The sequence below is a fragment of the Oncorhynchus gorbuscha genome, linkage group LG01, assembly GCF_021184085.1.
Source record: "Oncorhynchus gorbuscha isolate QuinsamMale2020 ecotype Even-year linkage group LG01, OgorEven_v1.0, whole genome shotgun sequence".
NCBI classification, from domain to species: Eukaryota; Metazoa; Chordata; class Actinopteri; order Salmoniformes; family Salmonidae; genus Oncorhynchus; species Oncorhynchus gorbuscha.
Genome location: NC_060173.1, coordinates 92,460,814 through 92,483,169, shown reverse-complemented (window position 1 = coordinate 92,483,169; position 22,356 = coordinate 92,460,814). Strand labels below are relative to the sequence as shown.

The window sequence follows — 22,356 nt, the reverse complement described above, 5'->3', positions numbered from 1 at the left end:
TATTTTCTGATCAATTTGATGTTATTTTAATGGACAAAAAGGTGCTTTTCTTTAAAAAATAAGGACATTTCTAACTGATGCCTAACTTTTGAACGGTAGTGGGTACTTAAGGCAGGACCAAATCGGAGAGATAGGTAGGAGTGAGTCCATGTAATGCTTTGTAGGTTTGCAGTAAAACCTTGAAATTCTACATATTTTATACAAGGTTTCTCTGTTGAAAATTGGTTACCATGATGACATAATCCTGGGGTTAAAATTTAATCTATGACTTTTTGCAAATCCAATATATGTAAAACATACAAGAGTATACAAAATATTAAGAACACCTGCTCTTTCCATGACAGACTGTGTGTAGAGGGCGGTTGACATCACTTTGGTGCTCTCGTGGGTGTCCTGGAAAAGATCGGAGGAGAATCTGCTCCAGTTGAGTACAGAGTTGCTTTGGGGTCGGGCCGAGGGATCGGAGGAGGCATAGGGCTCAATCTCATCTCAATAGATGCTCCTCCAGGGAGAGGGATATCCCATCCCCCTGCTGCTCTGACTGATCCAGTGTCTTTGAATTAGATACAAAGAGAACGGAAGGTTAAGACAGATACAACTGACCCAGAGTCTGTGGCGCAAAACACACAGAAGGAAGAGCTGGAGGGAAAAAAATTAACTGAAAACACAATCATCATGGGATGAACGAGTGACGAATTTCCGGGTAAGGGCGGTCCATTTCAAATTAATTCCTTCCTCCCTCGCCATGCAAGCGTATACTCGTCAGACGTCATGGTACGTCATCAGAAGTGTCCACGTAATTTGAGGGCTGAGGGTCTTTTAAGTGTTTGGACTGCTAGTTGGGACTCCAGTACATCCTCCAGAAATGCATTTGAACGTCTTGAAATGCCCTATTGACGAATGGCAATTGTTTGAAAACCATTTCCTGGTCTTGGATTTCAACGCCATGTACTACATTACCCAAAATGCAACGTGTCCTATTTTTCTCCCTCGCGGGCTTTGTTTTGGGATGGCGGTATACTTTGAATCTCCCATTTGTTGTCTTCAAACACTGAAAATACATTGAATACGTAAATTCGTTGTCTGTAAACAAGGTACGTTATGTATGTTAGCTATGTGTCTATCATTATAATATCAAAGCATAACTTTTGTCTTACTCTCCTGCAATGGTAAAACTTTGTTGCAAGATTGCTAGTTTGCAACTAGTTAACGTTAGTTAGCCAAACCAAGGCGTTGTCAATACAATGACTGTTAACGTTTGCCTGCTAATGTATCTGTTTTTGAGTAGTTTAACACTATAAACTATGTCATTATTTGACAATATGTCATATTACTAGCTAGTTACGGGTACTTTACTATTCAGGGATGTACAACTTCTTGTGACTAACGTTACTCTGTAAATTGTCATGATGTGGAAATGCACTGTTAACAAACTACAGTACAGATATTAAACTGTTGCTAACAACTGTCCTTTTAAACTGTACATTTCTGTAGGCAAAGCATAACCACACTGTGACGTGGTATAATTAGCTAAATTAGGTAACCAGGCACTTGATCTGGCATGCTGAATGGGTCACACTATTTTACTCTTGACCTGTCTCTAAAATCTGCTCTAATCTCGGATTAGCCCTGTCTGAAGAGCAAGTCATGTCATCTCCAGCTGGGTTGCAGGCTCAGCAGTCCGATGGACTAACGAGCAACTCCTGTGCCGGGGTTATCCTGAACCCCTCCCCAGACCTGGCTGAGTCTCTTCGACACAGCTCTGTCTGGAGATCCCGGGATGTGAATGACTCCTTCGCCTCTCAGTTTGTTCCCCTCCCGGTCTCCAGTAGCAGCAGTTGCCTCAGTATCAGTTCCCTCGTCCATGATGCTGAGTCCGGGACAGAATTGAGCAAACAGAATCAGCTACCAGTGGATAGGACTTTGTCTGACAGACAATTTGCAGGACTGCAGACAGTGGCGTCTCAAGGGTTGACATTACCTGGAGAGATGGACAGTATGGAGAAGTTTGTAGATCAGTCTCAGGACCTACCCCTAATGCTCAAACTTGAACGGGTAAGAAACCAGTATTGAATGGCTCCATAAAATATTTGAGGTCATGATGACTTTGGAATGGCTTGTCACTTCCAGATAGGTAGGCCTACGTCTAATGTTGTAGCGGTGCTTATGGGTACTGTATGTGCTGTGTTACAGCTGAGGCAGTGGCAGCAGCACATGCAGGAGCAGCTGAAAGCCCACCAGCTAGAGGAACTTGTCAGTCTCCAGGAGGAGCAACAAAGGTTACTGGGCATGGTGCATGTGGCTCAGCAGGATGGAGCAGGTACTGAAAAACACACTCCACTCACTGTGTTATTGCTCAGCAGGCTGTATGGAGCAGGTAGCTCCAGTTATTGAATTTGACACCCCTGATTTAGACAAGACCTGTGCGATTTCTCACAGATTACATAGAGATCTCCAAGTTGACGGGAGAGAACACTCTTTTGGGGGGCTACCCCCTCTCTCACAGACCCCCAGCAGCCAAGAGTTTCCCTATAGGCCCCCCACAAGGGCCTGCGTCTTCCCAGCTCTGGAGACGGGGGCCTACATTCCAGCAGCCTCCAAGGGGCCAGGAGCAGGAAAAGAACCAAACACTGGGTAGGAAAAGTGCTCCGGTGCCTAAACGCATTTAAAGGGGCTTTTACATGATTGACTTAATCTCTGTTGTACTCAAACAGGGACAGAAGCATGGAGCAATCCACACAAATGTCATCAGCTGAATGGGGATGCTGATGATAGGGGTGGTGATGAGGATGAGGAAGTCACATTATCTTCCCATTCTGCTCCCTCCATGACTGAAGACTACAAAGCATACAGAGGAGATGACTTTGAACTAGATTCACAGGACAGGTACATGTTTAACTTCATATTTGAGATGTCTAAACATGATTTATTTCACTATTCTCAGTTAACTGACAGCATAGAATACAAATCATTGATTTGGCTGTGTGCTCCCGTGTCTATGGTCATCTCCAGGCCCATTAAACCAGGGATAGGGGGGCAGAAGCAGACCTTTGAGGCGCTCCTGGAGGAACAGCTGAGACTGGAGGAACAGAGACTGAAGACCACCCAGCAGCAGCAGGTCAGAGACCAACCCTATTTTTGCTACACTACACAAAAAAATGGGCTGTAGATCAAATAAAATAGTAGCTCAACCAAATGACAAGTTGAGTTTGATTAAGGTATGGTGGTCTTTGGAGCGGCAGTACCATTCCCTTTGTTTTGCATGGAACATTGCTAATGCTAAGCTGTCTCTCCAACAGAGCCCAGAGGCAGCTGAGGGAGCCAGTCCGAAAGCTAATACCAAGAGAGCCTTCCTGAGGCGAGGGGAGGGCCTCTCCAGATTTACCAACCGAAGTAAAGCCCCTATGCCCAACAGAGGGGGACCCCAAAAAGATCCCCAGGCCAAGGTCAGCACCCGTTGGACCTCAGAGCCCACCCAGAAGGTCAGTCAGCGCCCCCCCGTACAGCGCAAGACTGCTGTGCTCAACAAGGAGAACAGACCAAGAGACCCGTACTCACCTCTTCTGGACAGTGTCAGACCAGAAGGCAAGACAGACAAGCTGGCCGCAGCGAGGCCCAGAGTCCTGGGCAGTCATCAGAGACAGAACATTGAGATGACTAACTGTCTAAGGCCAATGGAGGTGATTAGTAACAAGGTGGGCGGGACTTCTCAACCTCTGAGTAGAACTCCTGCAGCTGTAACTAAACAGTTTGGGCTTGAGGAGAGGACTGGAGCACTGCAGAGGAATGGAAGTGGTCCATCGAGACCGGATGGAGCAGCAGAGGGAAAATCAGGTGTTCCAGAGTATTCCTTTGAGCTGTCATTCCAGGAGAAGCTGCAGCACTGGGACTGTGACCGTCAGAAGGAGAGTGTGGAGCTGGGGGAGTTTGAGCTGCTGGAGCAGGCAGCCGAGGAACTCTCCTTCTCCTCCAACTCATCCTTTGTCATGAAGGTTTGTGATGCTTTTTTTACCTGTCTTTTTTATAATGAATTGCATAACATTTTAGGGGGTAGCTTAGTGGTTAGAGCATTGGACTAGTAACCGTAAGGTTGCAAGTTCAAATCCCCGAGCTGACAAGGTACAAAATCTGTCGTTCTGCTCCTGAACAGGCAGTTAACCCACTGTTCCTAGGCCGTCATTGAAAATAAGAATTTGTTCTTAACTGACTTGCCTAGTAAAATAAAGGTAAAATAAAATAAAACATGCACTCAGTGGCCAGTTTTAGGTACTGGGCGGACCCCACCTTGCCTCCAGAACAGGCTGACCTAATGTGTGCCAGGAAAACATCCCCCACACCATTACACCACCAGCCTGTACTGTCGACACTAGACGTCGACTGATTAATCGAAATGGCCGATTTTAATTAGGGCCGATTTCAAGTTTTCATAACAATTGGTAATCAGCATTTTTGGACACCGATCATGGCTGATTACATTGCACTCCACGAGGAGTCTGCGAGGCAGGCTGACTACCTGTTATGCGAGTGCAGCAAGGAGCCAAGATAAGGTGCTAGCTAGCATTAAACATGTCTTATAAAAAACAATCAATCTTAACATAATCACTAGTTAACTACACATGGTTGATGATATTACTAGTTTATCTAGCTTGTCCTGCGTTGCATATAATTGATGTGGTGCCTGTTCATTTATCATTGAATCACAGCCTACTTTGCCAAACGGGTGATTTAACAAGCGCATTTGCGGAAAAAAAAGCACGGTCGTTGCACAAATGTGTACCTAAACATAAACCAGCCTTTCTTAAAATCAATACACAAGTATATATTTTTAAACCTGCATATTTAGTTAATATTGCCTGCTAACATGAATTTATTTTAACAAGGGAAATTGTCACTTCTCTTGAGTTCGTTGCACACAGAGTCAGGGTATATGCAACAGTTTGAGCCACTTGGCTCGTTGCGAACTAATATGCCAGAATTTTACGTAATTATGACTTAACATTGAAGGTTGTGCAATATTTAGACTTATGGATGCCACCTGTTAGATAAAATATGGAACGGTTCTGTATTTCACTGAAAGAATAAACGTTTTCGAAATGATCGTTTCCGGATTTAACCATATTAATAACCTCAGGCTCATATTTGTATTATTATAATTAAGCCTATGATTTGATATTGCAGTCTGACTGATCGGTGGTAGGCAGCAGCAGGCTCGTAAGCATTCATTCAAACAGCACTTTACTGCGTTTGCTAGCAGCTCTTCGCTGTGCTTCAAGCAATGCGCTGTTTATGACTTCAAGCCTATCAACTAGGCTGGCAATACCAAAGTACCTATTAGAACATCCAATAGTCAAAGGTATATGAAATACAAATGGTATAGAGAGAAATAGTCCTAAAATAGCTACAACTTAAAACTTCTTACCTGGGAATATTGAAGACTCATGTTAAAAGGAACCACCAGCTTTCATATGTTCTCATGTTCTGAGCAAGGAACTTAAACATTAGCTTTTTTACATGGCACATATTGCACTTTTACTTTCTTCTCCAACACTTTGTTTTTGCATTACTTAAACAAAATTAAACATGTTTCATTATTTATTTGAGACTCAATTGATTTTATTTCTATGTATTAAGTTAAAATAAGTGTTCATTGTTCATTCTGTATTGTTGTAATTGCCATTATTACAAATATATATATATCTGCCAATTAATTGGTATCGGCTTTTTTTTGGTCCTCCAATAATCGCTATCGGTGTTGAAAAAGTATAATAGGTCGACCTCTAGTTGACACCAGGCAGGATGGGGCCATGGACTCATGCTGCTTACACCAAATCCTGATTCAGCCATCAGCATGATTCAACGGACCAGGCAATGTTTTCCACTCTTCAATTGTCCAGTGTTTGTTATCTCGTGCCTACTGGAGCCGCTTCTTGTTTTTAGCTGATAGGAGTGGAACCCGGTGTGGTCATCTGCTGCAATAGCCCATCCATGACAAGGACCGACGAGTTGTGTGTTCCGAGATGCCGTTCTGCACACTGTTGTACTGCGCCGTTATTTGCCTGTTTGTGGCCCACCTGTTAGCGTGCACGATTCTTGCCATTCTCATTCGACCTCTCATCAACAAGCTGTTGTCATCCACAGGAATGCCGCTGACTGATGTTTTGTTTGTCGCACCATTCTCTGTAATCCCTAGACACTGTTGTGCGTGGATTGCCCAGGAGGCCGGATGTTTGTGAGATACTGGAACTGGCACGCCTGGCACCGATGATCATACCACGCTCAAAGTTGCTTATGTCACTCGTTTTGCCCATTCTGAAGTTCAATCGAACAGTAACTGAATGCCTCTGCCTGTCAGACTTCTTTATATTATATAGCAAGCCATGTGACTCACTGTCTGTAGGAGCAAACCATTTTTGTGAAACAAGGTCGTGTACCTAAAACTGGCCCAGTGTTTCCTCTGGGAAAAAATTGTAGGTTGTTGAGGGAAGGGGGGGGCATTCTACGCCAAAATGAAAGTAAAAGTATGCTAACTGACACCTAAAATATACATTTGCACCTCCAGAATGAGCCCAATAACACATTTGTAAAATTGTGTTGAAATATTTTAGCATATTGGGCCATGTGTGTGTGTGTGTATATATATATATATATATATATATGTGTATACAGCCTATGCATGGTCCATGTTATCAGGTATGCCATTAGCAAAAAACATGTACCTGTAGCTCAACAGATGCCGCAAAGTGCAAATAAATAGGCTGAAGCATGGGGTTGCCTATCTGCTTTTACCCTATTGGGCTAATCATTAGCCAGATCCCAAATGTGATCTTTTAACTAATTATTATCCTATTGATGAATTATATGTCCCAAAAAACATGCATAAACACAGTGTATATAATGTAGTTTTATATCTGTTGAGAACTTGCCACCTGGTGTAATATGTCCCCTGCCTGGACTTCTCACAAACTTCATATCACCATTTCTCCCCCTTGTTGCCACTACTCTTGCTCAACTAAAAATATTATCTGTTTCACCAGTGTTACATTTAGCTCCAGTCTTCCCTATGGACTCACTGCTAATTGCGTAGAGGTAACAGGCATAACCATGCCACTGCTAAAAACTCTGGGTTTAAAATGGTTCACCCTCTTTTAGAAAAATGGCAATAAAACCTTAGTTTTCGATTGCAAAAATTGTTGCCGTTTCCCTCCCTATGGCAATTGCAAGATGAATGCGCCACGAGATAAATATTTATCTCGCATATAACACACAACAAGCCAACTAGATAAATAGATAAAATCTGACACCATAAGAATACTTTTCTATAAATGACTTGTTTTGTTTGCAGAGGAAAAGTAAAAAAGTGTAGATAAAAAATATAAAAAATGAAATATGGACTGTTTTAGCATCTTCAAAGTGCGCCTCGGCAGAAATATTTTTTTGTGTGGTGTCAACGGTTTTGCCATGCTGCAGCTCCATAGCAAAATAATTGCAGTGGAAACATTGAACCGGCCACTGAGAGTATTTAGGCTACACTGTTGCTTAATACATTTAAATGTAAACCTACAGGTGCTGCAGCTGGATCAGCAACATCCCCTTCAGGGCAGCAGGGGGAGCCGTCCGCGACGCCTCTCCTCCACACCCATCAAATCCCCCTCGCTGCCTAACAGGGTTCACAGCTGGGGCACCAGTAGAAGTGGCCAAGGCACAGGGACCAGCTCATCTGAATCACCAGGAGTATCTGCTGTGAGGGCAAAGAGGGTAATGAGGGAAAACAGCAAAGCCACTGGTGAGGAAGATGAAGTGAGCGACGGCAAACATGAGGAAATCTCTGACCTCTTGTTCCGCAGCAGCTCTGAATTCGGGGATCAGGAGGAAGTAGCTCGACCGTCATACCAGACTACAGTTTCCAGCAACCTCTGGGAAAACCCGCTCCCTGCATCCAACCCTCCATACGACAAGAGGTCATATCAGGACAGAGAGGGAGGCTCAAGCCAGGCAGAGGAGGGCGGGCAGAGTGACCTTGACGACTCCACCCTTTTGGAGGACCGAGAAAATGGGGACCACGAGGGTCTGTTGGTGTTTGATGATGATGACACCTGGAACGACTTGGAGGAGGCTGGCAGCATCGTTGAGGACGACAGCAGAACAAGTGGCGCTGCAACAGGAAACCGACACACTTCCACAGCAACAGTGAATGACATTTCACCCTTAGAAAGGACACTGAAGAGAAAGGTGGCTGTGGCCAAAGGGACAGAGCTGGAGAGGATGTCTGTTATCACAGCAGCCAACCAGGAGCCAGATCCTCCTCCCGCTTCCCAGCTCATGGCCAGGCTGTTCCCCTCGCTAAAGCCCAAAACCCAGGCCCCTTCTCCACCAGAACCTAGAAAGACTGAGGACGGATCAGGTGAGACAGTGCATACACTCTTAACTCAATGGAGTACGTCAACAGCAGGGCTCTGACTTTTTCTCTAAAGTTGTTAGCACCAGCATAAAACTATTTTGTATTGTGTGTGGTCAGGCCAGCAGCAGTCCAGGCAGCTGAGGGAGAGGCTGGTGGAGCTGGAGCTGGAGATTGAACGTTTCAGGACAGAGAATGCTGCCTTGGCAAGACTCAGACAGGAGAACGAAAAGAACCAGGAGAAACTCCGGTAACAAGCATTTAGTCTGACCTGGAATGGGCAGGGTTTCCCTCAATAGACGGATTGCCTGACAACTTCACAAAAACAATGCGCACACATCGCAGAGGCAGAACGCATTGTGTTTTTATGATTCTGGAAGGGCAGATAGATGGCAACAACGACACGAGGCAGCCATATGGGGAATCGTAGGTGGCTTGTTTCACCTCGTTGCATCTTGTTATTGATACAATATCTTGTTTTGAGGTGCTTTGACTCTTTTTGCAAGAACAAATCGCTAGCTAGCTAACCAACTAACAAATGTAACAATGTATTTGAGACTCATTGTGCAAATGTATTTACATTTTCAATGAATATTTGGAGGAAACATTCGGAGTGGTGTTTTTTGGCTTGTGTACATAATTACATTATCCGACCGCCAGTAAAAGTAATCCCGTCCAAATAGGGCTTTAGCCAACCTAGTTTCTTTTCTACATTTTGTTGCTAAACAACCCACCCATCTATGGTTCTATACAAAGCATTGTTACAAAATTTATATTAAATGGATTCATCTAGGGTATGAAAGTGTCTGACAAACAGATTTTGTCTCTATTCCAGGAAGGAGTGTGCAGAGTTTGAGCAGCGCAAGGCTGAGGAGCTGGCCAAGTTTGAGGAGTTCAAGAGGGAGGAGACCAAGAAGCTGCAGAAGGAACGCAAGGTGTTTGAGAGGCATGCCTCTGCCGCCAGAGCCATACCAGACAAGAGGGAGCGTGACGAGATCCAGGTGAGACACTTTCCCCCTTTATTTTGAAGAGGTCTTATAACCCCCATTAACCCTGCCCTGTCGCCCTCAGGCCATGAAGAAGCAGCTGAGTTTCCTGCAGGAGGAGTTGAAGCGGAGAGAGAGCCGCTGGTCCACCACACATAACCGTCTCCGGCAGCAGATAGACTCCCTGAGCTCAGACAACAGCAACCTGAAAGACGAGGTCCGCACCATGGAGAAACTACGCCTCAGCACCTGGAGGAAGATTGGGACAGACAGCGAAAGAGAGAACGACAGGAGGGAGAAGGAGAGGGGGAGGGAGGGACCCAGGCCGTTGGACAGTTACATTGCTCTTGAAGCCAGGTGCCTCAAATTGGCAGTGAGTTTACAAATTCACTACTACCACTTTCATGTGATTTTTCCAGTTTGTTTGTTTGTGTTCTGGCGGTGGTTAAATTCTCTGTCCTGTGCTGGATAACAACCCTAACGCAGTGTGTATTTGTTTGTTCAGAGTCCTCCTGACACGGTGAGGAGCAGCCTACCACAGAGCAGCATCTCCTCTAAAGGCAGCCCATCAGGACACATCCCCAACACTCAAGGTACAAGGAAGGCAGCTGCATTATCAGGGATGCAAACTAGTCACCTTTCTGCGAAATTTTGCCATTTTTAATCCAAAATAGGTGACATTCCTGTAGGTCCGATGAGAACAGTTTGTGTGTGGGGGGGCTTTGGATGACTACTGGCTGTATCCGAACGAGTGATGCGCGTTTTGAGCAATACTGGCTGTATCCAAGGCTCAGCCAACCTTTGACATAACAGAATGCAGCACGTGACTGTAGAGAGAAAGGACAACCAATTTGCTAGTTACAGCATCAGTGCGCGCGCGCTCTGGAAAGAGGCATAGAAAAGCAGTTTGCCAGTTAATTTACAGTAGCGCGTCCCCTGAACATTAACGAAGAGGTAGGTGAGAAGCCTGACCATGGAGGTAGGTGAGAAGCCTGACCATGGAGGTAGGTGAGAAGCCTGACCATGGAGGTAGGTGAGAAGCCTGACCATGGAGGTAGGTGAGAAGCCTGACCATGGAGGTAGGTGAGAAGCCTGACCATGGAGGTAGGTGAGAAGCCTGACCATGGAGGTAGGTGAGAAGCCTGACCATGGAGGTAATAATAATAATAATAATAATATATGCCATTTAGCAGACGCTTTTATCCAAAGCGACTTACAGTCATGTGTGCATACATTCTATGTATGGGTGGTCCCGGGGATCGAACCCACTACCCTGGCGTTACAAGCGCCATGCTCTACCAACTGAGCTACACAGGTAGGTGAGAAGCCTGACCATGGAGGTAGGTGAGAAGCCTGACCATGGAGGTAGGTGAGAAGCCTGACCATGGAGGTAGGTGAGAAGCCTGACCATGGAGGTAGGTGAGAAGCCTGACCATGGAGGTAGGTGAGAAGCCTGACCATGGAGGTAGGTGAGAAGCATGACCATGGAGGTAGGTGAGAAGCATGACCATGGAGGTAGGTGAGAAGCCTGACCACGGAGGTAGGTGAGAAGGTGATGAAGCGTACTTAATGAGCTGTAACCGATAACTGGCATTTGGTTTGAGGTGATGAAGAAAGTGTGGTGGAACAAGTATTATTAAGTGTCTTGCTAGCTGCATCAAATGATCTGTTATAGCTTGCCAGAGAAATGTTGAGCAACATTAGCCAACTTAACTGATCAAATAATTGAGTTTGGGGTGAAAATTAGCTGGTTAATAAAGTTAGACAACTAACGTTTGCTAGCTAATGTCACAACATCAGATGAGCAAACGTTAGTAACCTAACATCACCAATTTGCTATAGTGTTAACTGGCAACGTTATACAACTCCCTGCCGTTCCTCAAGTTATAATGCGTTAGTAGCTTACTGGCAATCTGTGTGAAATGTTAACTAGCTAACGAACTAACTACTGTGAACTATTTTCCCTCTACAGAACACTAAGTTAATTTTCAGAATGACAGAATTAAGTGAAAATGAGGCATTGATTGTTAAACAGTTAAGTGTAGATAGTTGGGCCTGGTTTAAGCTGGATGCTACTATAGAGGTGAAAGAAACACCACACACTCTCTCTCAATATAGTGGATAAAAAGGGGTATGCGAGGTGTACTCTGCCTGAAAGAGACCCTTTGTTGGCATAATTGATATCATGCTCTGCTGGCACATTGTAGAACAGATGTCCACAGGCAGAAAGTGTACAATGTAATAATGTGCAGTGTAGCCCAAAGATGTTGCTTTTGTTGTGTTGAACTTGACAGTAACACTTGTGAGTGAGGGGGGATTAGCACATTCTTTTTACTCAGTGAATGTTATTTTTGCACACCTGTAGCCTTGCGTGCTTGATCGATGTCAACTATTGTGGCCACTATAATAGAGCAAAAATAGAATGCCTGTTTTCATTCTATTTCTACTTAAGTGCAATATTTAGATTGTGTGTGTGGTCACAAGCATTCTATTATAAAGACTGTCATGGCTAACAGCAATACTAGTGTATTGTTTTTTTCTCAAGACTTGAGTGTCATTTGCAGTGAAGTCTAGGCAACAAATAACATTGGAATGCTTCTCCTTACATTTTTTAGCAGTGAGTTAGGTTCACATTAACCACTATTTTACACACAGGCTGATCCTCATATTTGTTCAATTAGGTAAAACCTGCATTTCCCGCAAGCAGGGATTTTTTTTCATGTTTCAGTACAACAACAAAAGTGTCACCTTTTTGCATCCCTGAATATGGACTGATCATGAGATTTACTATGGATTCAACAAAGGGAGGTAAATATTTTGTATTTAGTTATAGGTAGAGATATTGTTCTACATTGTCTGTCTAACAGGAGGTATCAGGGGCATCCTGAAGAGGTCAGGCCCTACACCAGCACCCAGCCCCGCTCACAGTTACAGGTCAGAGGATAGACCAGAATCTTTGACCAGGAGCCACCACCCAGCACAGAGCCACGACCACTCAAACAACCTGTCCCCTGTGAGTTAAATCACTGGAGTATGATTATTTAATGAAAGCACTGCCATGACATGGCTCAACACTGCTATACACCCATATAATTATATATTAGAACTCTATTAGTAATTTAATAGGATCTGTGTGTATACACCACCTTTGTTGTTGAGGTATGCTGCAGTGTCTGAATGTAGACTGTCTGGCTTTACACACAGAGAGCTCGAGGTCTGCAGACTGAGACAGAGGTCAAAGAGCAACAAGAGCCAGGTCAAGATGTCCTCACCCACTCTGATGGAAAGGTGGGGGGGGACAAGAAGGATTGGGAAGAAATTCTGTGAAAATACTTAAGAATTCAGTTTGTCACTCAAAGCCGTTATTATCTCGCTAATAGATTGTATTTTTGGATTTTTACAGTGCTTTTCCAGGAGCTCAAAGTGCTTTCCATTGACTCGGGTATGTGTTATTCTCTTAGATGGAGAGGGTTCTGGCCTGTGGAGGGAGACTCATCATCTTTCCCAATGGGACCAGGAAGGAGGTGTCAGCGGACGGACTGACAGTCAAAGTCACCTTCTTCAACGGGGACATCAAGCAGGTCATGGCTGACCAGAGAGTGGTGAGTCATTGACAGTGACCCTTCTCTGGCAACACCTTTCATATTCAGTGGTGTTAATGGGATATTAGACTTGCATGAATCCCAGATATATGTGTACGTGTCAACTAATATAGTCCTCTTAACAGATCTACTACTATGCGGATGCCCAGACCACTCACACCACCTATCCTGACGGCATCGAGGTTCTGCAGTTCCCCAACAACCAGACTGGTGAGACTTGATTGCATTTATTTGACAGTAATGTTATTTTACTATTAAACGTAAATTATCCCCTTCATCACTGTGCTGCTTTAAACGTGTGTAAGTCCTCATTTCTTTCTGCAGAGAAGCATTTCCCTGATGGCCGGAAGGAGATCACATTCCCTGACCAGACAGTCAAGAACCTCTATCCAGATGGGAGGGAGGAGAGTGTCCTCACTGACGGGACCATCATACAAGTTAACTTGTAAGTCCACAGAGCTCACGCCTCTTGTCTATATATCTATCTATACGTCACCTACATACTCTAGCATGCATCTGATCAGATAAAAGCGCTTGATGAGGAGTGCCCAATCTTTATTTTCTGTCTTGTATCTTTCACCACTGTTCTCATGTTCTCCTCCAGGGATGGCAGTAAGGAGATCCAGTTCAACACAGGCCAGAAGGAGATCCACACAGCAGACTATAAGAGGAGGGAGTACCCAGATGGCACGTTGAAGACCGTCTATACCGATGGCAGACAGGAGACCCAATACCCCACCGGACGCCTCAGAATTAAAGACAAGGATGGTAACATTGTCATGGACAACAGGCCCTAGGATTGTTTACGCAATATGAGGTATCATGGGAACAAAAGCTGAAGCACAGTTGAACATTTCTTTTGGAGTGAGAGTTGTTTGACATAGGTTTTTAGTATGTTTGAGTTGAATGTAGTGATGAGTGACTTGTAAAAAATGTCTAATCCATATTTATTTTCTTAGTTGATTGTATTTTTTTTGGTAAAATAAATGTTCAACCAAATCAGTGAGTACATTCGGGTATTGTTTTTAAGAGTAAAACAGTGAAGCAGTTTAAAAACTAAACTAATACTTCTGTACCCTTCATACAGACAGTATTTCAGATGTAAAATATTTAGAAAAGTGGTCTGCCCTTTTTACACATTCAGCTAAAAAAACTAAACTTTAAATAAAATGTTTCACAAAGTACTTCATCTTTTTGGCAGCATAAATCTCAATGCACAACAAACAGGAAACGCCTGTGATGTGGACACGTTCTTCAGAACTCTGGCGAGGTCAAAGGAGAGAGAAGTGAGAGATACTGGATTTCATACGCAGACTACAGAAAGACTTGACATTGTTCAAGCTAGCAAACTGAGCAGTGTTCACATGTTAAACTTTCTTTGAAAAGCACTCCTAAGTGAGTGTCAAACCCATCTTTTGACTTTTGCTATAGTGCTAGCCAGTCCTTTCTCCACCAGAGGCAGGTAGACCAGAGCTGCATCCTCATACAGGAACACAGCCAGCTCAGTGGCCTGAGACAACACCATTATCATGAAAACTACACTTGCTTCATTGAGATGATTGGCTGAGATGACTAACTGCACCAAGATCTCACAATTACCTAATTGGCTGAATGGTATATGGTGAATAACCACAATACATAGACTTCTGCTGCTGCCATCACCCTGGTTGTACAGAGACCACCTTTGCCAGGGCATGCAAATAATCCACAATGTGTCATTGTATCCAGCTTGTTATGATATACACTGATATGACGGTGGTAACTAAGGCAGATCTTGCTCACTGTAACGGATGCGGTGGAGCAGGGTTCATGCTCCACTCTGGCCGGTAGGACAGGCGCTCCTTCTCTAGTTAGAGGCAGGGGTCTGAAGCCCGCCACTCACACCTTGATGGCCTTACAGGGAAATCTATACAGATGGGCCGGGATCTGACGCAGCCTGATGGGGAGATGAAGCAAGATGTTACTTTTGCGTATTTGTTTCGTATGTGAAAACTGACTAAAGATTAAGTGGAAGGAAATAAAGCCACCCTATTCCTTCCTGTAACTCAAACTTTTGCACATCAATGGGATTTACTTATGCTCCAATCTCCAGTGAAGATTGGGTCCACGGTGAGGTGTGTGTGGGCAGTCCACGTGTCTGACCAGAACATTGACTGGGTTGAGACCAGCGAAGCCCAACAGCTTGTCTAATATGTGCGTTTGGGTCACTAATGGCTGTACGATAACCAGTGATGCGTGTAATAATGTTTGTATCCAAGGCCTGGGCCCATCCAATCGTTCATATAACAGAATGCAGCACGAGACTGAAGAGCCAACCATCTTGCTAGTTGCTGCATCAGCGCGTGCTCTGGAAAGAGAGTGGAAAGGCAGTTTTTGATTTGGTGAAGAAGCATACTTGAGCTGTAACCAAAAAACAGACATTTGGAAAGTTTGAGGTGAGGGAGCAAGTGTGGTGGAACAAGAATTGTTATCTTGCTACAGTAGCTGGATCAAATGATCCGTTAGCTGGCCAGAGAAATGTTGAGCAACATTATCAAACTTAGTTTATGGTGTAAAAAGTTGCTGTCCAAAGTCAGACAGCTGGGGTAACGTTATCGAAGGAACCAATTAGGTATAGTATTAACTTGTATATGACTCCTTGCTGTTCAATCTATAATGTTAGTTGCTCACTGGCAATCTGTGAAATATTAACTAGTTAGTTATCTATGAACTAATGTTTTCACTCTAGTTACTTTTCAGAATGAGAATTGGGTGAAAGAGGCATTGCTTGCTTAGGATCGCCTAAAACGACACCCACATCTAACTGCCTGTAGCTCGGGACCTGAAGCAACGCTGGGGCGGCAGGGTAGCCTGGTGGTTAGGGCGTTGGACTAGTAACCGGAAGGTTGTGAGTTCAAACCCCCGAGCTGACAAGGTACAAATTTGTTGTTCTGCCCCTGAACAGGCAGTTAACCCACTGTTCCCAGGCCGTCATTGAAAATAAAATAAGATGTTCTTAACTGACTTGCCTGGTTAAATAAAGGTAAAAAATATATATATATATTGGTACCATTTGAAAGGAAACACTTAAGTTTGTGGAAATGTGAAATGAATGTATCAGCATTATATCAGGTAAAAGATAATACAAAGAAATGCAAGAGGCTTAATGTATTCCAGCCGGGGGTGGAATTTAGATTTTGGCCACTCGATGGATGCAGTTTTAGACTGATCCAATGAACCATTGTAATTATGTTCCAAATGGGCCCAATTGGTTTATTAATATCATTATGTTCATAACTGTGCACTCTTCTCAAACAATGGCATGGTAAATTGGACAGTGCAGTTAGATTAAGAATTTAAACAAATATCATATCTCCTAGGAAATTCTCATTACTTACAACCTCATGCTAATCGCATTAGCCAACATTAGCTCAACCATCCTGTGGGGGACCCACCGATCCTGTAGAGGTTTAAATAAGTGAATTCAGGGATCAAGTGTAGCTGGGCCTGGCTTAAGATGGATGCCAATAGAGGCGACGGGAACACTACACTTTCCCTCTGTCGATAACGTGGCTGCCTGAAAGAGAGCAATTATGCCAACACAGGCAGAACGTGTACAATGTAATAATGAGCATTGTAGCCCAAAGATATTGCTTTGTTTGTGTGTTAAACTTGACATACTGTAACACTGAGGGGGGATTGTTTTTATTTGTTACTCAGTGAATGCTACTTTTTCACACATGTAGCCTTGTGTGGTGTTCGGGTCTGTGGGATCCATTTTCAGTGTTTTAAAATAAATGATTTAAAAAATCAATTCTACCTGAGACTTATTGGCCTTGGCTCATTTTCTGTGAAGAACATGTACAAGAACACATTTTCAGAGTGCACCCCCCTACACATTATTACATGTGTGTTCAGGACCCAAAGGATAATAAGTGTAGGTGAAAACAAGTAAAAATGAAACCGGTTTGCTTTGTGTCTTCCTCCTCCCTGGGCCTGCTGTTTCAACATCGACAAGTTCTTGGTGCTGTCTCACGCTCAACATAGACAGGTTCTTGGTGCTGTCTCACGCTTTTCTCACACTCCTTACCCTTTGTAGTGAGTGAAACAAATGTTATTACAACACATTATTTAAAAAAAAAAAAAAATATATATATATATATGTATTTTCCCCATACACTACCCCAGCCAGGGAGGGACACAAATAAAATAGCTTTGCATGTGTGGCTCACCACAATCTATCAGTATGGCAAATTCTCTGCTCAGAGGGCCTTAGAAATCATTTTTGCAGAGAGAAGCTAGTGTGGAAGGAGCATCTTCCACTTTGTAGAATCAGGATCATGTCTCTCAATTTGGAGTCTGACTGAGTTGGAAGAAGATGCGATTGACCCTCAGCCAGCCCCAGGACCAGCCCATCAGCAGGATAAATATGGATGTAAACATTTTTTGGAAATTGAATGGTCTTGTCCAAGGAATGAGCCACCACACATGGCTGCCAATGTGATAAGGATGCAACCAGGGCCGACGGATGGCGGTTACCCATGTGCAGGACAGTCTTCTTTTGAACTGTTCATCCAAGACACCATCCAGAAAATAATTCTGGACTGCACTAATTTGGAGGGAAGTGTGTTTTTGGAGCGAGACGGACCAAAATCATTTACATGCATACTTTGGGATTATTATCCTTATTATTATCCTTATTATCCAGCTTGTGTTTTCAGCTCCAATGGGAAATCCACAGATTCCCGTGGGATGCAGAGAACCTTTCCGTGCAACAATGTCTCTGGAAAACGTTCACATTTCCGGGACTATCCGCTTTGATAACCGAGACACCAGACCAGCTCAGCGGCAGAGAGACAAGCTAGCTGCAATCAGGTCAGTGTGGGACAAGTGGGTGGACCGCCTTCCCATGTTTTACAACCTTGGGCCCAATTTCGCATTGCGTAATTGCACACCCAGCTCACTCAGGTGCTTCGCTATATCACATTTGACATTGTCCATAATCTTGTTCATTTGCACACTTCATTTAAAAATCATACAATGATGAAAAGCCTGTGTGTTGTCCTTGTTAATGCAGACAGAAATGGGCTCCACCTTCTTAATAATAGCCTCAATTTTGTCCCGCACATTGAATATAGCTGTGGAAAGTCCCTGTAATCCTAGATTCAGATCATTTCCTTGTGAGAAAAAAACATCACCTAGATAGGCCAGTTGTGTGAGAAACTCATCATTGCAACTCCCCTCCAAGTCTCCGACCACTACCTTGTATCCTTTTCCCTCTCGCTCTCATCCAACACCTCCCACACTGCCCCTACTCGGATGGTATCGCGCCGTCCCAACCTTCGCTCTCTCTCCCCCGCTACTCTCTCCTCTTCCATCCTATCATCTCTTCCCTCCGCTCAAACCTTCTCCAACCTATCTCCTGATTCTGCCTCCTCAACCCTCCTCTCCTCCCTCTCTGCATCCTTTGACTCTCTATGTCCCCTATCCTCCAGGCCGGCTCGGTCCTCCCCTCCCGCTCCGTGGCTCGATGACTCATTGCGAGCTCACAGAACAGGGCTCCGGGCAGCTGAGCGGAAATGGAGGAAAACTCGCCTCCCTGCGGACCTGGCATCCTTTCACTCCCTCCTCTCTACATTTTCCTCCTCTGTCTCTGCTGCTAAAGCCACTTTCTACCACGCTAAATTCCAAGCATCTGCCTCTAACCCTAGGAAGCTCTTTGCCACCTTCTCCTCCCTCCTGAATCCCCCCCCCTCCTCCCTCTCTGCAGATGACTTCGTCAACCATTTTGAAAAGAAGGTTGACGACATCCGATCCTCGTTTGCTAAGTCAAACGACACCGCTGGTTCTGCTCACACTGCCCTACCCTGTGCTCTGACCTCTTTCTCCCCTCTCTCTCCAGATGAAATCTCGCGTCTTGTGACGGCCGGCCGCCCAACAACCTGCCCGCTTGACCCTATCCCCTCCTCTTCTCCAGACCATTTCCGGAGACCTTCTCCCTTACCTCACCTCGCTCATCAACTCATCCCTGACCGCTGGCTACGTCCCTTCCGTCTTCAAGAGAGCGAGAGTTGCACCCCTTCTGAAAACCTACACTCGATCCCTCCGATGTCAACAATTACAGACCAGTATCCCTTTCTTTTCTCTCCAAAACTCTTGAACGTGCCGTCCTTGGCCAGCTCTCCCGCTATCTCTCTCTGAATGACCTTGATCCAAATCAGTCAGGTTTCAAGACTAGTCATTCAACTGAGACTGCTCTCCTCTGTATCACGGAGGCGCTCCACACTGCTAAAGCTAACTCTCTCTCCTCTACTCTCATCCTTCTAGATCTATCGGCTGCCTTCGATACTGTGAACCATCAGATCCTCCTCTCCACCCTCTCCGAGTTGGGCATCTCCGGCGCGGCCCACGCTTGGATTGCGTCCTACCTGACAGGTCGCTCCTACCAGGTGGCGTGGCGAGAATCTGTCTCCTCACCACGCGCTCTCACCACTGGTGTCCCCCAGGGCTCTGTTCTAGGCCCTCTCCTATTCTCGCTATACACCAAGTCACTTGGCTCTGTCATAACCTCACATGGTCTCTCCTATCATTGCTATGCAGACGACACACAACTAATCTTCTCCTTTCCCCCTTCTGATGACCAGGTGGCGAATCGCATCTCTGCATGTCTGGCAGACATATCAGTGTGGATGACGGATCACCACCTCAAGCTGAACCTCGGCAAGACGGAGCTGCTCTTCCTCCCGGGGAAGGACTGCCCGTTCCATGATCTCGCCATCACGGTTGACAACTCCATTGTGTCCTCCTCCCAGAGCGCTAAGAACCTTGGCGTGATCCTGGACAACACCCTGTCATTCTCAACCAACATCAAGGCGGTGGCCCGTTCCTGTAGGTTCATGCTCTACAACATCCGCAGAGTACGACCCTGCCTCACACAGGAAGCGGCGCAGGTCCTAATCCAGGCACTTGTCATCTCCCGTCTGGATTACTGCAACTCGCTGTTGGCTGGGCTCCCTGCCTGTGCCATTAAACCCCTTCAACTCATCCAGAACGGCGCAGCCCGTCTGGTGTTCAACCTTCCCAAGTCCTCTCACGTCACTCCGCTCCTCCGTTCTCTCCACTGGCTTCCAGTTGAAGCTCGCATCCGCTACCAGACCATGGTGCTTGCCTACGGAGCTGTGAGGGGAACAGCACCTCAGTACCTCCAGGCTCTGATCAGGCCCTACACCCAAACAAGGGCACTGCGTTCATCCACCTCTGGCCTGCTCGCCTCCCTACCACTGAGGAAGTACAGCTCCCGCTCAGCCCAGTCAAAACTGTTCGCTGCTCTGGCCCCCCAATGGTGGAACAAACTCCCTCACGACGCCAGGACAGCGGAGTCAGAAAATACGAACATACTTCCGGCGCCGACAGAGATTTGCATTCCTAGGAAACTATGCAGTATTTTGTTTTGTGTCATTTCTTACATTGGTACCCCAGGTAATCTTAGGTTTTATTACATACAGTCGGGAGGAACTACTGAATATAAGAGCAACGTCAACGACTTTTCCGAAGCGGATCCTGTGTTTTGCCCACCACCCAGGACAATGGATCGGATCCCAGCCGGCGAACCAAAACAACAACGCCGTAAAAGAGGCAGACTAAGCAGTCTTCTGGTCAGGCTCCGGAGACGGGCACATCGCTCCCGAGCATACTACTCGCCGATGTCCAGTCTCTTGACAACAAGGTAGATGAAATCCGAGCAAGGGTAGCATTCCAGAGAGACTAACGTTCTTTGCTTCACAGAAACATGGCTCACTTGAAACACGCAATCGGAGTCGGTACAGCCAGCTGGTTTCTTCACACATCGCGCCGACAGAAACAATCATCTTTCTGGTAAGAAGGGCGGGGTATGCCTTATGATTAACGAGACATGGTGTGATCATAATAACATACAGGAACTCAAGTCCTTCTGTTCACCTGACTTAAAATCCCCTTTGATTGTGAGGAATTTTAACAAGGCCAATCGGAAAACAAGACTTCCTAAATTCTATCAGCATATCGATTGTGCAACCAGGGCTGGTAAAACCCTGGATCATTGTTATTCTAACTTCTGCGACACATATAAGGCCCTCCCCCACCCTCCCGTCGGGGAAGCTGACCACGACTTCATTTTGTTGCTTCCAGCCTATAGACAGAAACTAAAACAGGAAGCTCCCGTGTTCAGGTCTGTTCAACGCTGGTCAGGGACCAGGGATGTTTTCTTGATAAGTGTGTGAATTAGACCATTTTCCTGTCAAAATGTAACGAGTACATTTGGGTGTCAGGGAAAGGTATGAAGTAAAAAGTATATTATTTTTCTTCAGGAATGTAGTTTAGTGTTACGAATCCCTTTTGGCCCGACAGTCTAGGGGGGGACGGTAATGAGACCCGTAACATAACTCATGCAAATTATTATTGTGACAAAGTGAAAGTGTGCACGAAATAACCACGACAACAGAAATCTACCGTCAAACTCTAGGTTTATTTATAATGGGGGGAGCAGGAAAAGGGGCTGAGCTGGACCCAAGGAAAGAAACAATAAATATACAAAAACACACCCCTAAGCTAGACTAGCCTACTTTAACAACAACTAACTAACTAACCAAAAATACAGTGGGTGGTCCGCCCAGTTCTAACTAGTGTATTTAACAAAGTTCACCTACAGGTAGTGTATGCCCATGGGCGACTTGTCTTGGTTTCCCCTTTTCCCACCAGCAAACAAACAAACACCATAACCAAAAACAATACTCACAGGTGATGCCAAAGTGCTATGGAGGTGCTTTAAACAAAAGAGAGGTTAAGACACAAAGCAAGAGTGAAACACAGAGACCTACAGACATGGCATTTACAGAGAGATTGAGCTAGAGATTTGAGCTGAGCTTTAGAACAAACAAATGATGGGGTTTTTAAACCATGGGGAAGGAACTGTGATAGGTCAGGAAATAGGAGGAGGTGTGTCTTCTGATTGATGATTGATTGTTGACTAATTGGGGAGTGATGATTTTCACCTGTGAGTGGAGAAGGAGAGAAAAGAAACACACACACAGGATACACACACACACAGGATAACTGTATCCGTAACATTTAGTAAAAGATGTCAAAAATATCAATAGTACAGTACAGATACCCCCAAAAAACTACCTAATTTGTACTTTCCACCACTGAAAATATGTCTCTCTTATAACACTTGTGCAGTTTGATGAGGTTGGGAGAAGGAGGTGCTTTATCTAGCAACCCCATTTTTCCTGTGCCCCAATGGTCCAGTACAAATGTCTTGGCAGACCCCCAAAGTGGATGTGTCATACTACCCATAAAACCTAGCAGTCAAACAGGGAAATGGAGTATTGAAAAAAAGTATCCTTGTCCTAGAGAG

General features: G+C 45.0%; 2 protein-coding genes across 3 annotated transcripts in view; one reads left to right on the top strand and one right to left on the bottom strand.

Annotated features, from left to right (window-relative positions):
- The window catches only part of parp4 (poly (ADP-ribose) polymerase family, member 4), a 30,700-nt gene extending 30,020 nt beyond the window's left edge, over positions 1-680 (bottom strand). For both annotated transcript variants that reach the window (XM_046365840.1, XM_046365868.1), the window contains exon 1: positions 327-680. In XM_046365840.1, the coding sequence (XP_046221796.1) occupies positions 327-369 (43 nt within the window). In that variant the 5' untranslated portion in view covers positions 370-680. The remainder of the gene's footprint in view (positions 1-326) is intronic.
- LOC124045991 (centromere protein J-like) lies at positions 654-13,982 on the top strand. Its single transcript, XM_046365878.1, has 18 exons — positions 654-1,094; positions 1,628-2,055; positions 2,194-2,320; positions 2,440-2,634; positions 2,715-2,886; positions 3,013-3,118; positions 3,300-3,992; positions 7,564-8,401; positions 8,516-8,645; positions 9,231-9,396; positions 9,467-9,754; positions 9,887-9,974; positions 12,249-12,394; positions 12,586-12,669; positions 12,843-12,983; positions 13,109-13,193; positions 13,308-13,428; positions 13,588-13,982. The coding sequence occupies exons 2-18, from the start codon at positions 1,648-1,650 to the stop codon at positions 13,778-13,780; spliced, it is 3,981 nt and encodes a 1,326-aa protein (XP_046221834.1). The 5' UTR covers positions 654-1,094; positions 1,628-1,647; the 3' UTR covers positions 13,781-13,982.
- The last annotated feature ends 8,374 nt before the right edge of the window (positions 13,983-22,356 follow it).

What these genes read in the sequence shown, in the direction of transcription:
- LOC124045991 (XM_046365878.1), top strand. Translation starts at nt 1,648, where the DNA reads ATGTCATCTCCAGCTGGGTTGCAGGCTCAGCAGTCCGATGGACTAACG. An exon ending in AGACCACCCAGCAGCAGCAG is followed by an intron (nt 3,119 to 3,299) that starts GTCAGAGACCAA and finishes TCTCTCCAACAG; the next exon opens with AGCCCAGAGGCAGCTGAGGG. An exon ending in AAAGACTGAGGACGGATCAG is followed by an intron (nt 8,402 to 8,515) that starts GTGAGACAGTGC and finishes GTGTGTGGTCAG; the next exon opens with GCCAGCAGCAGTCCAGGCAG.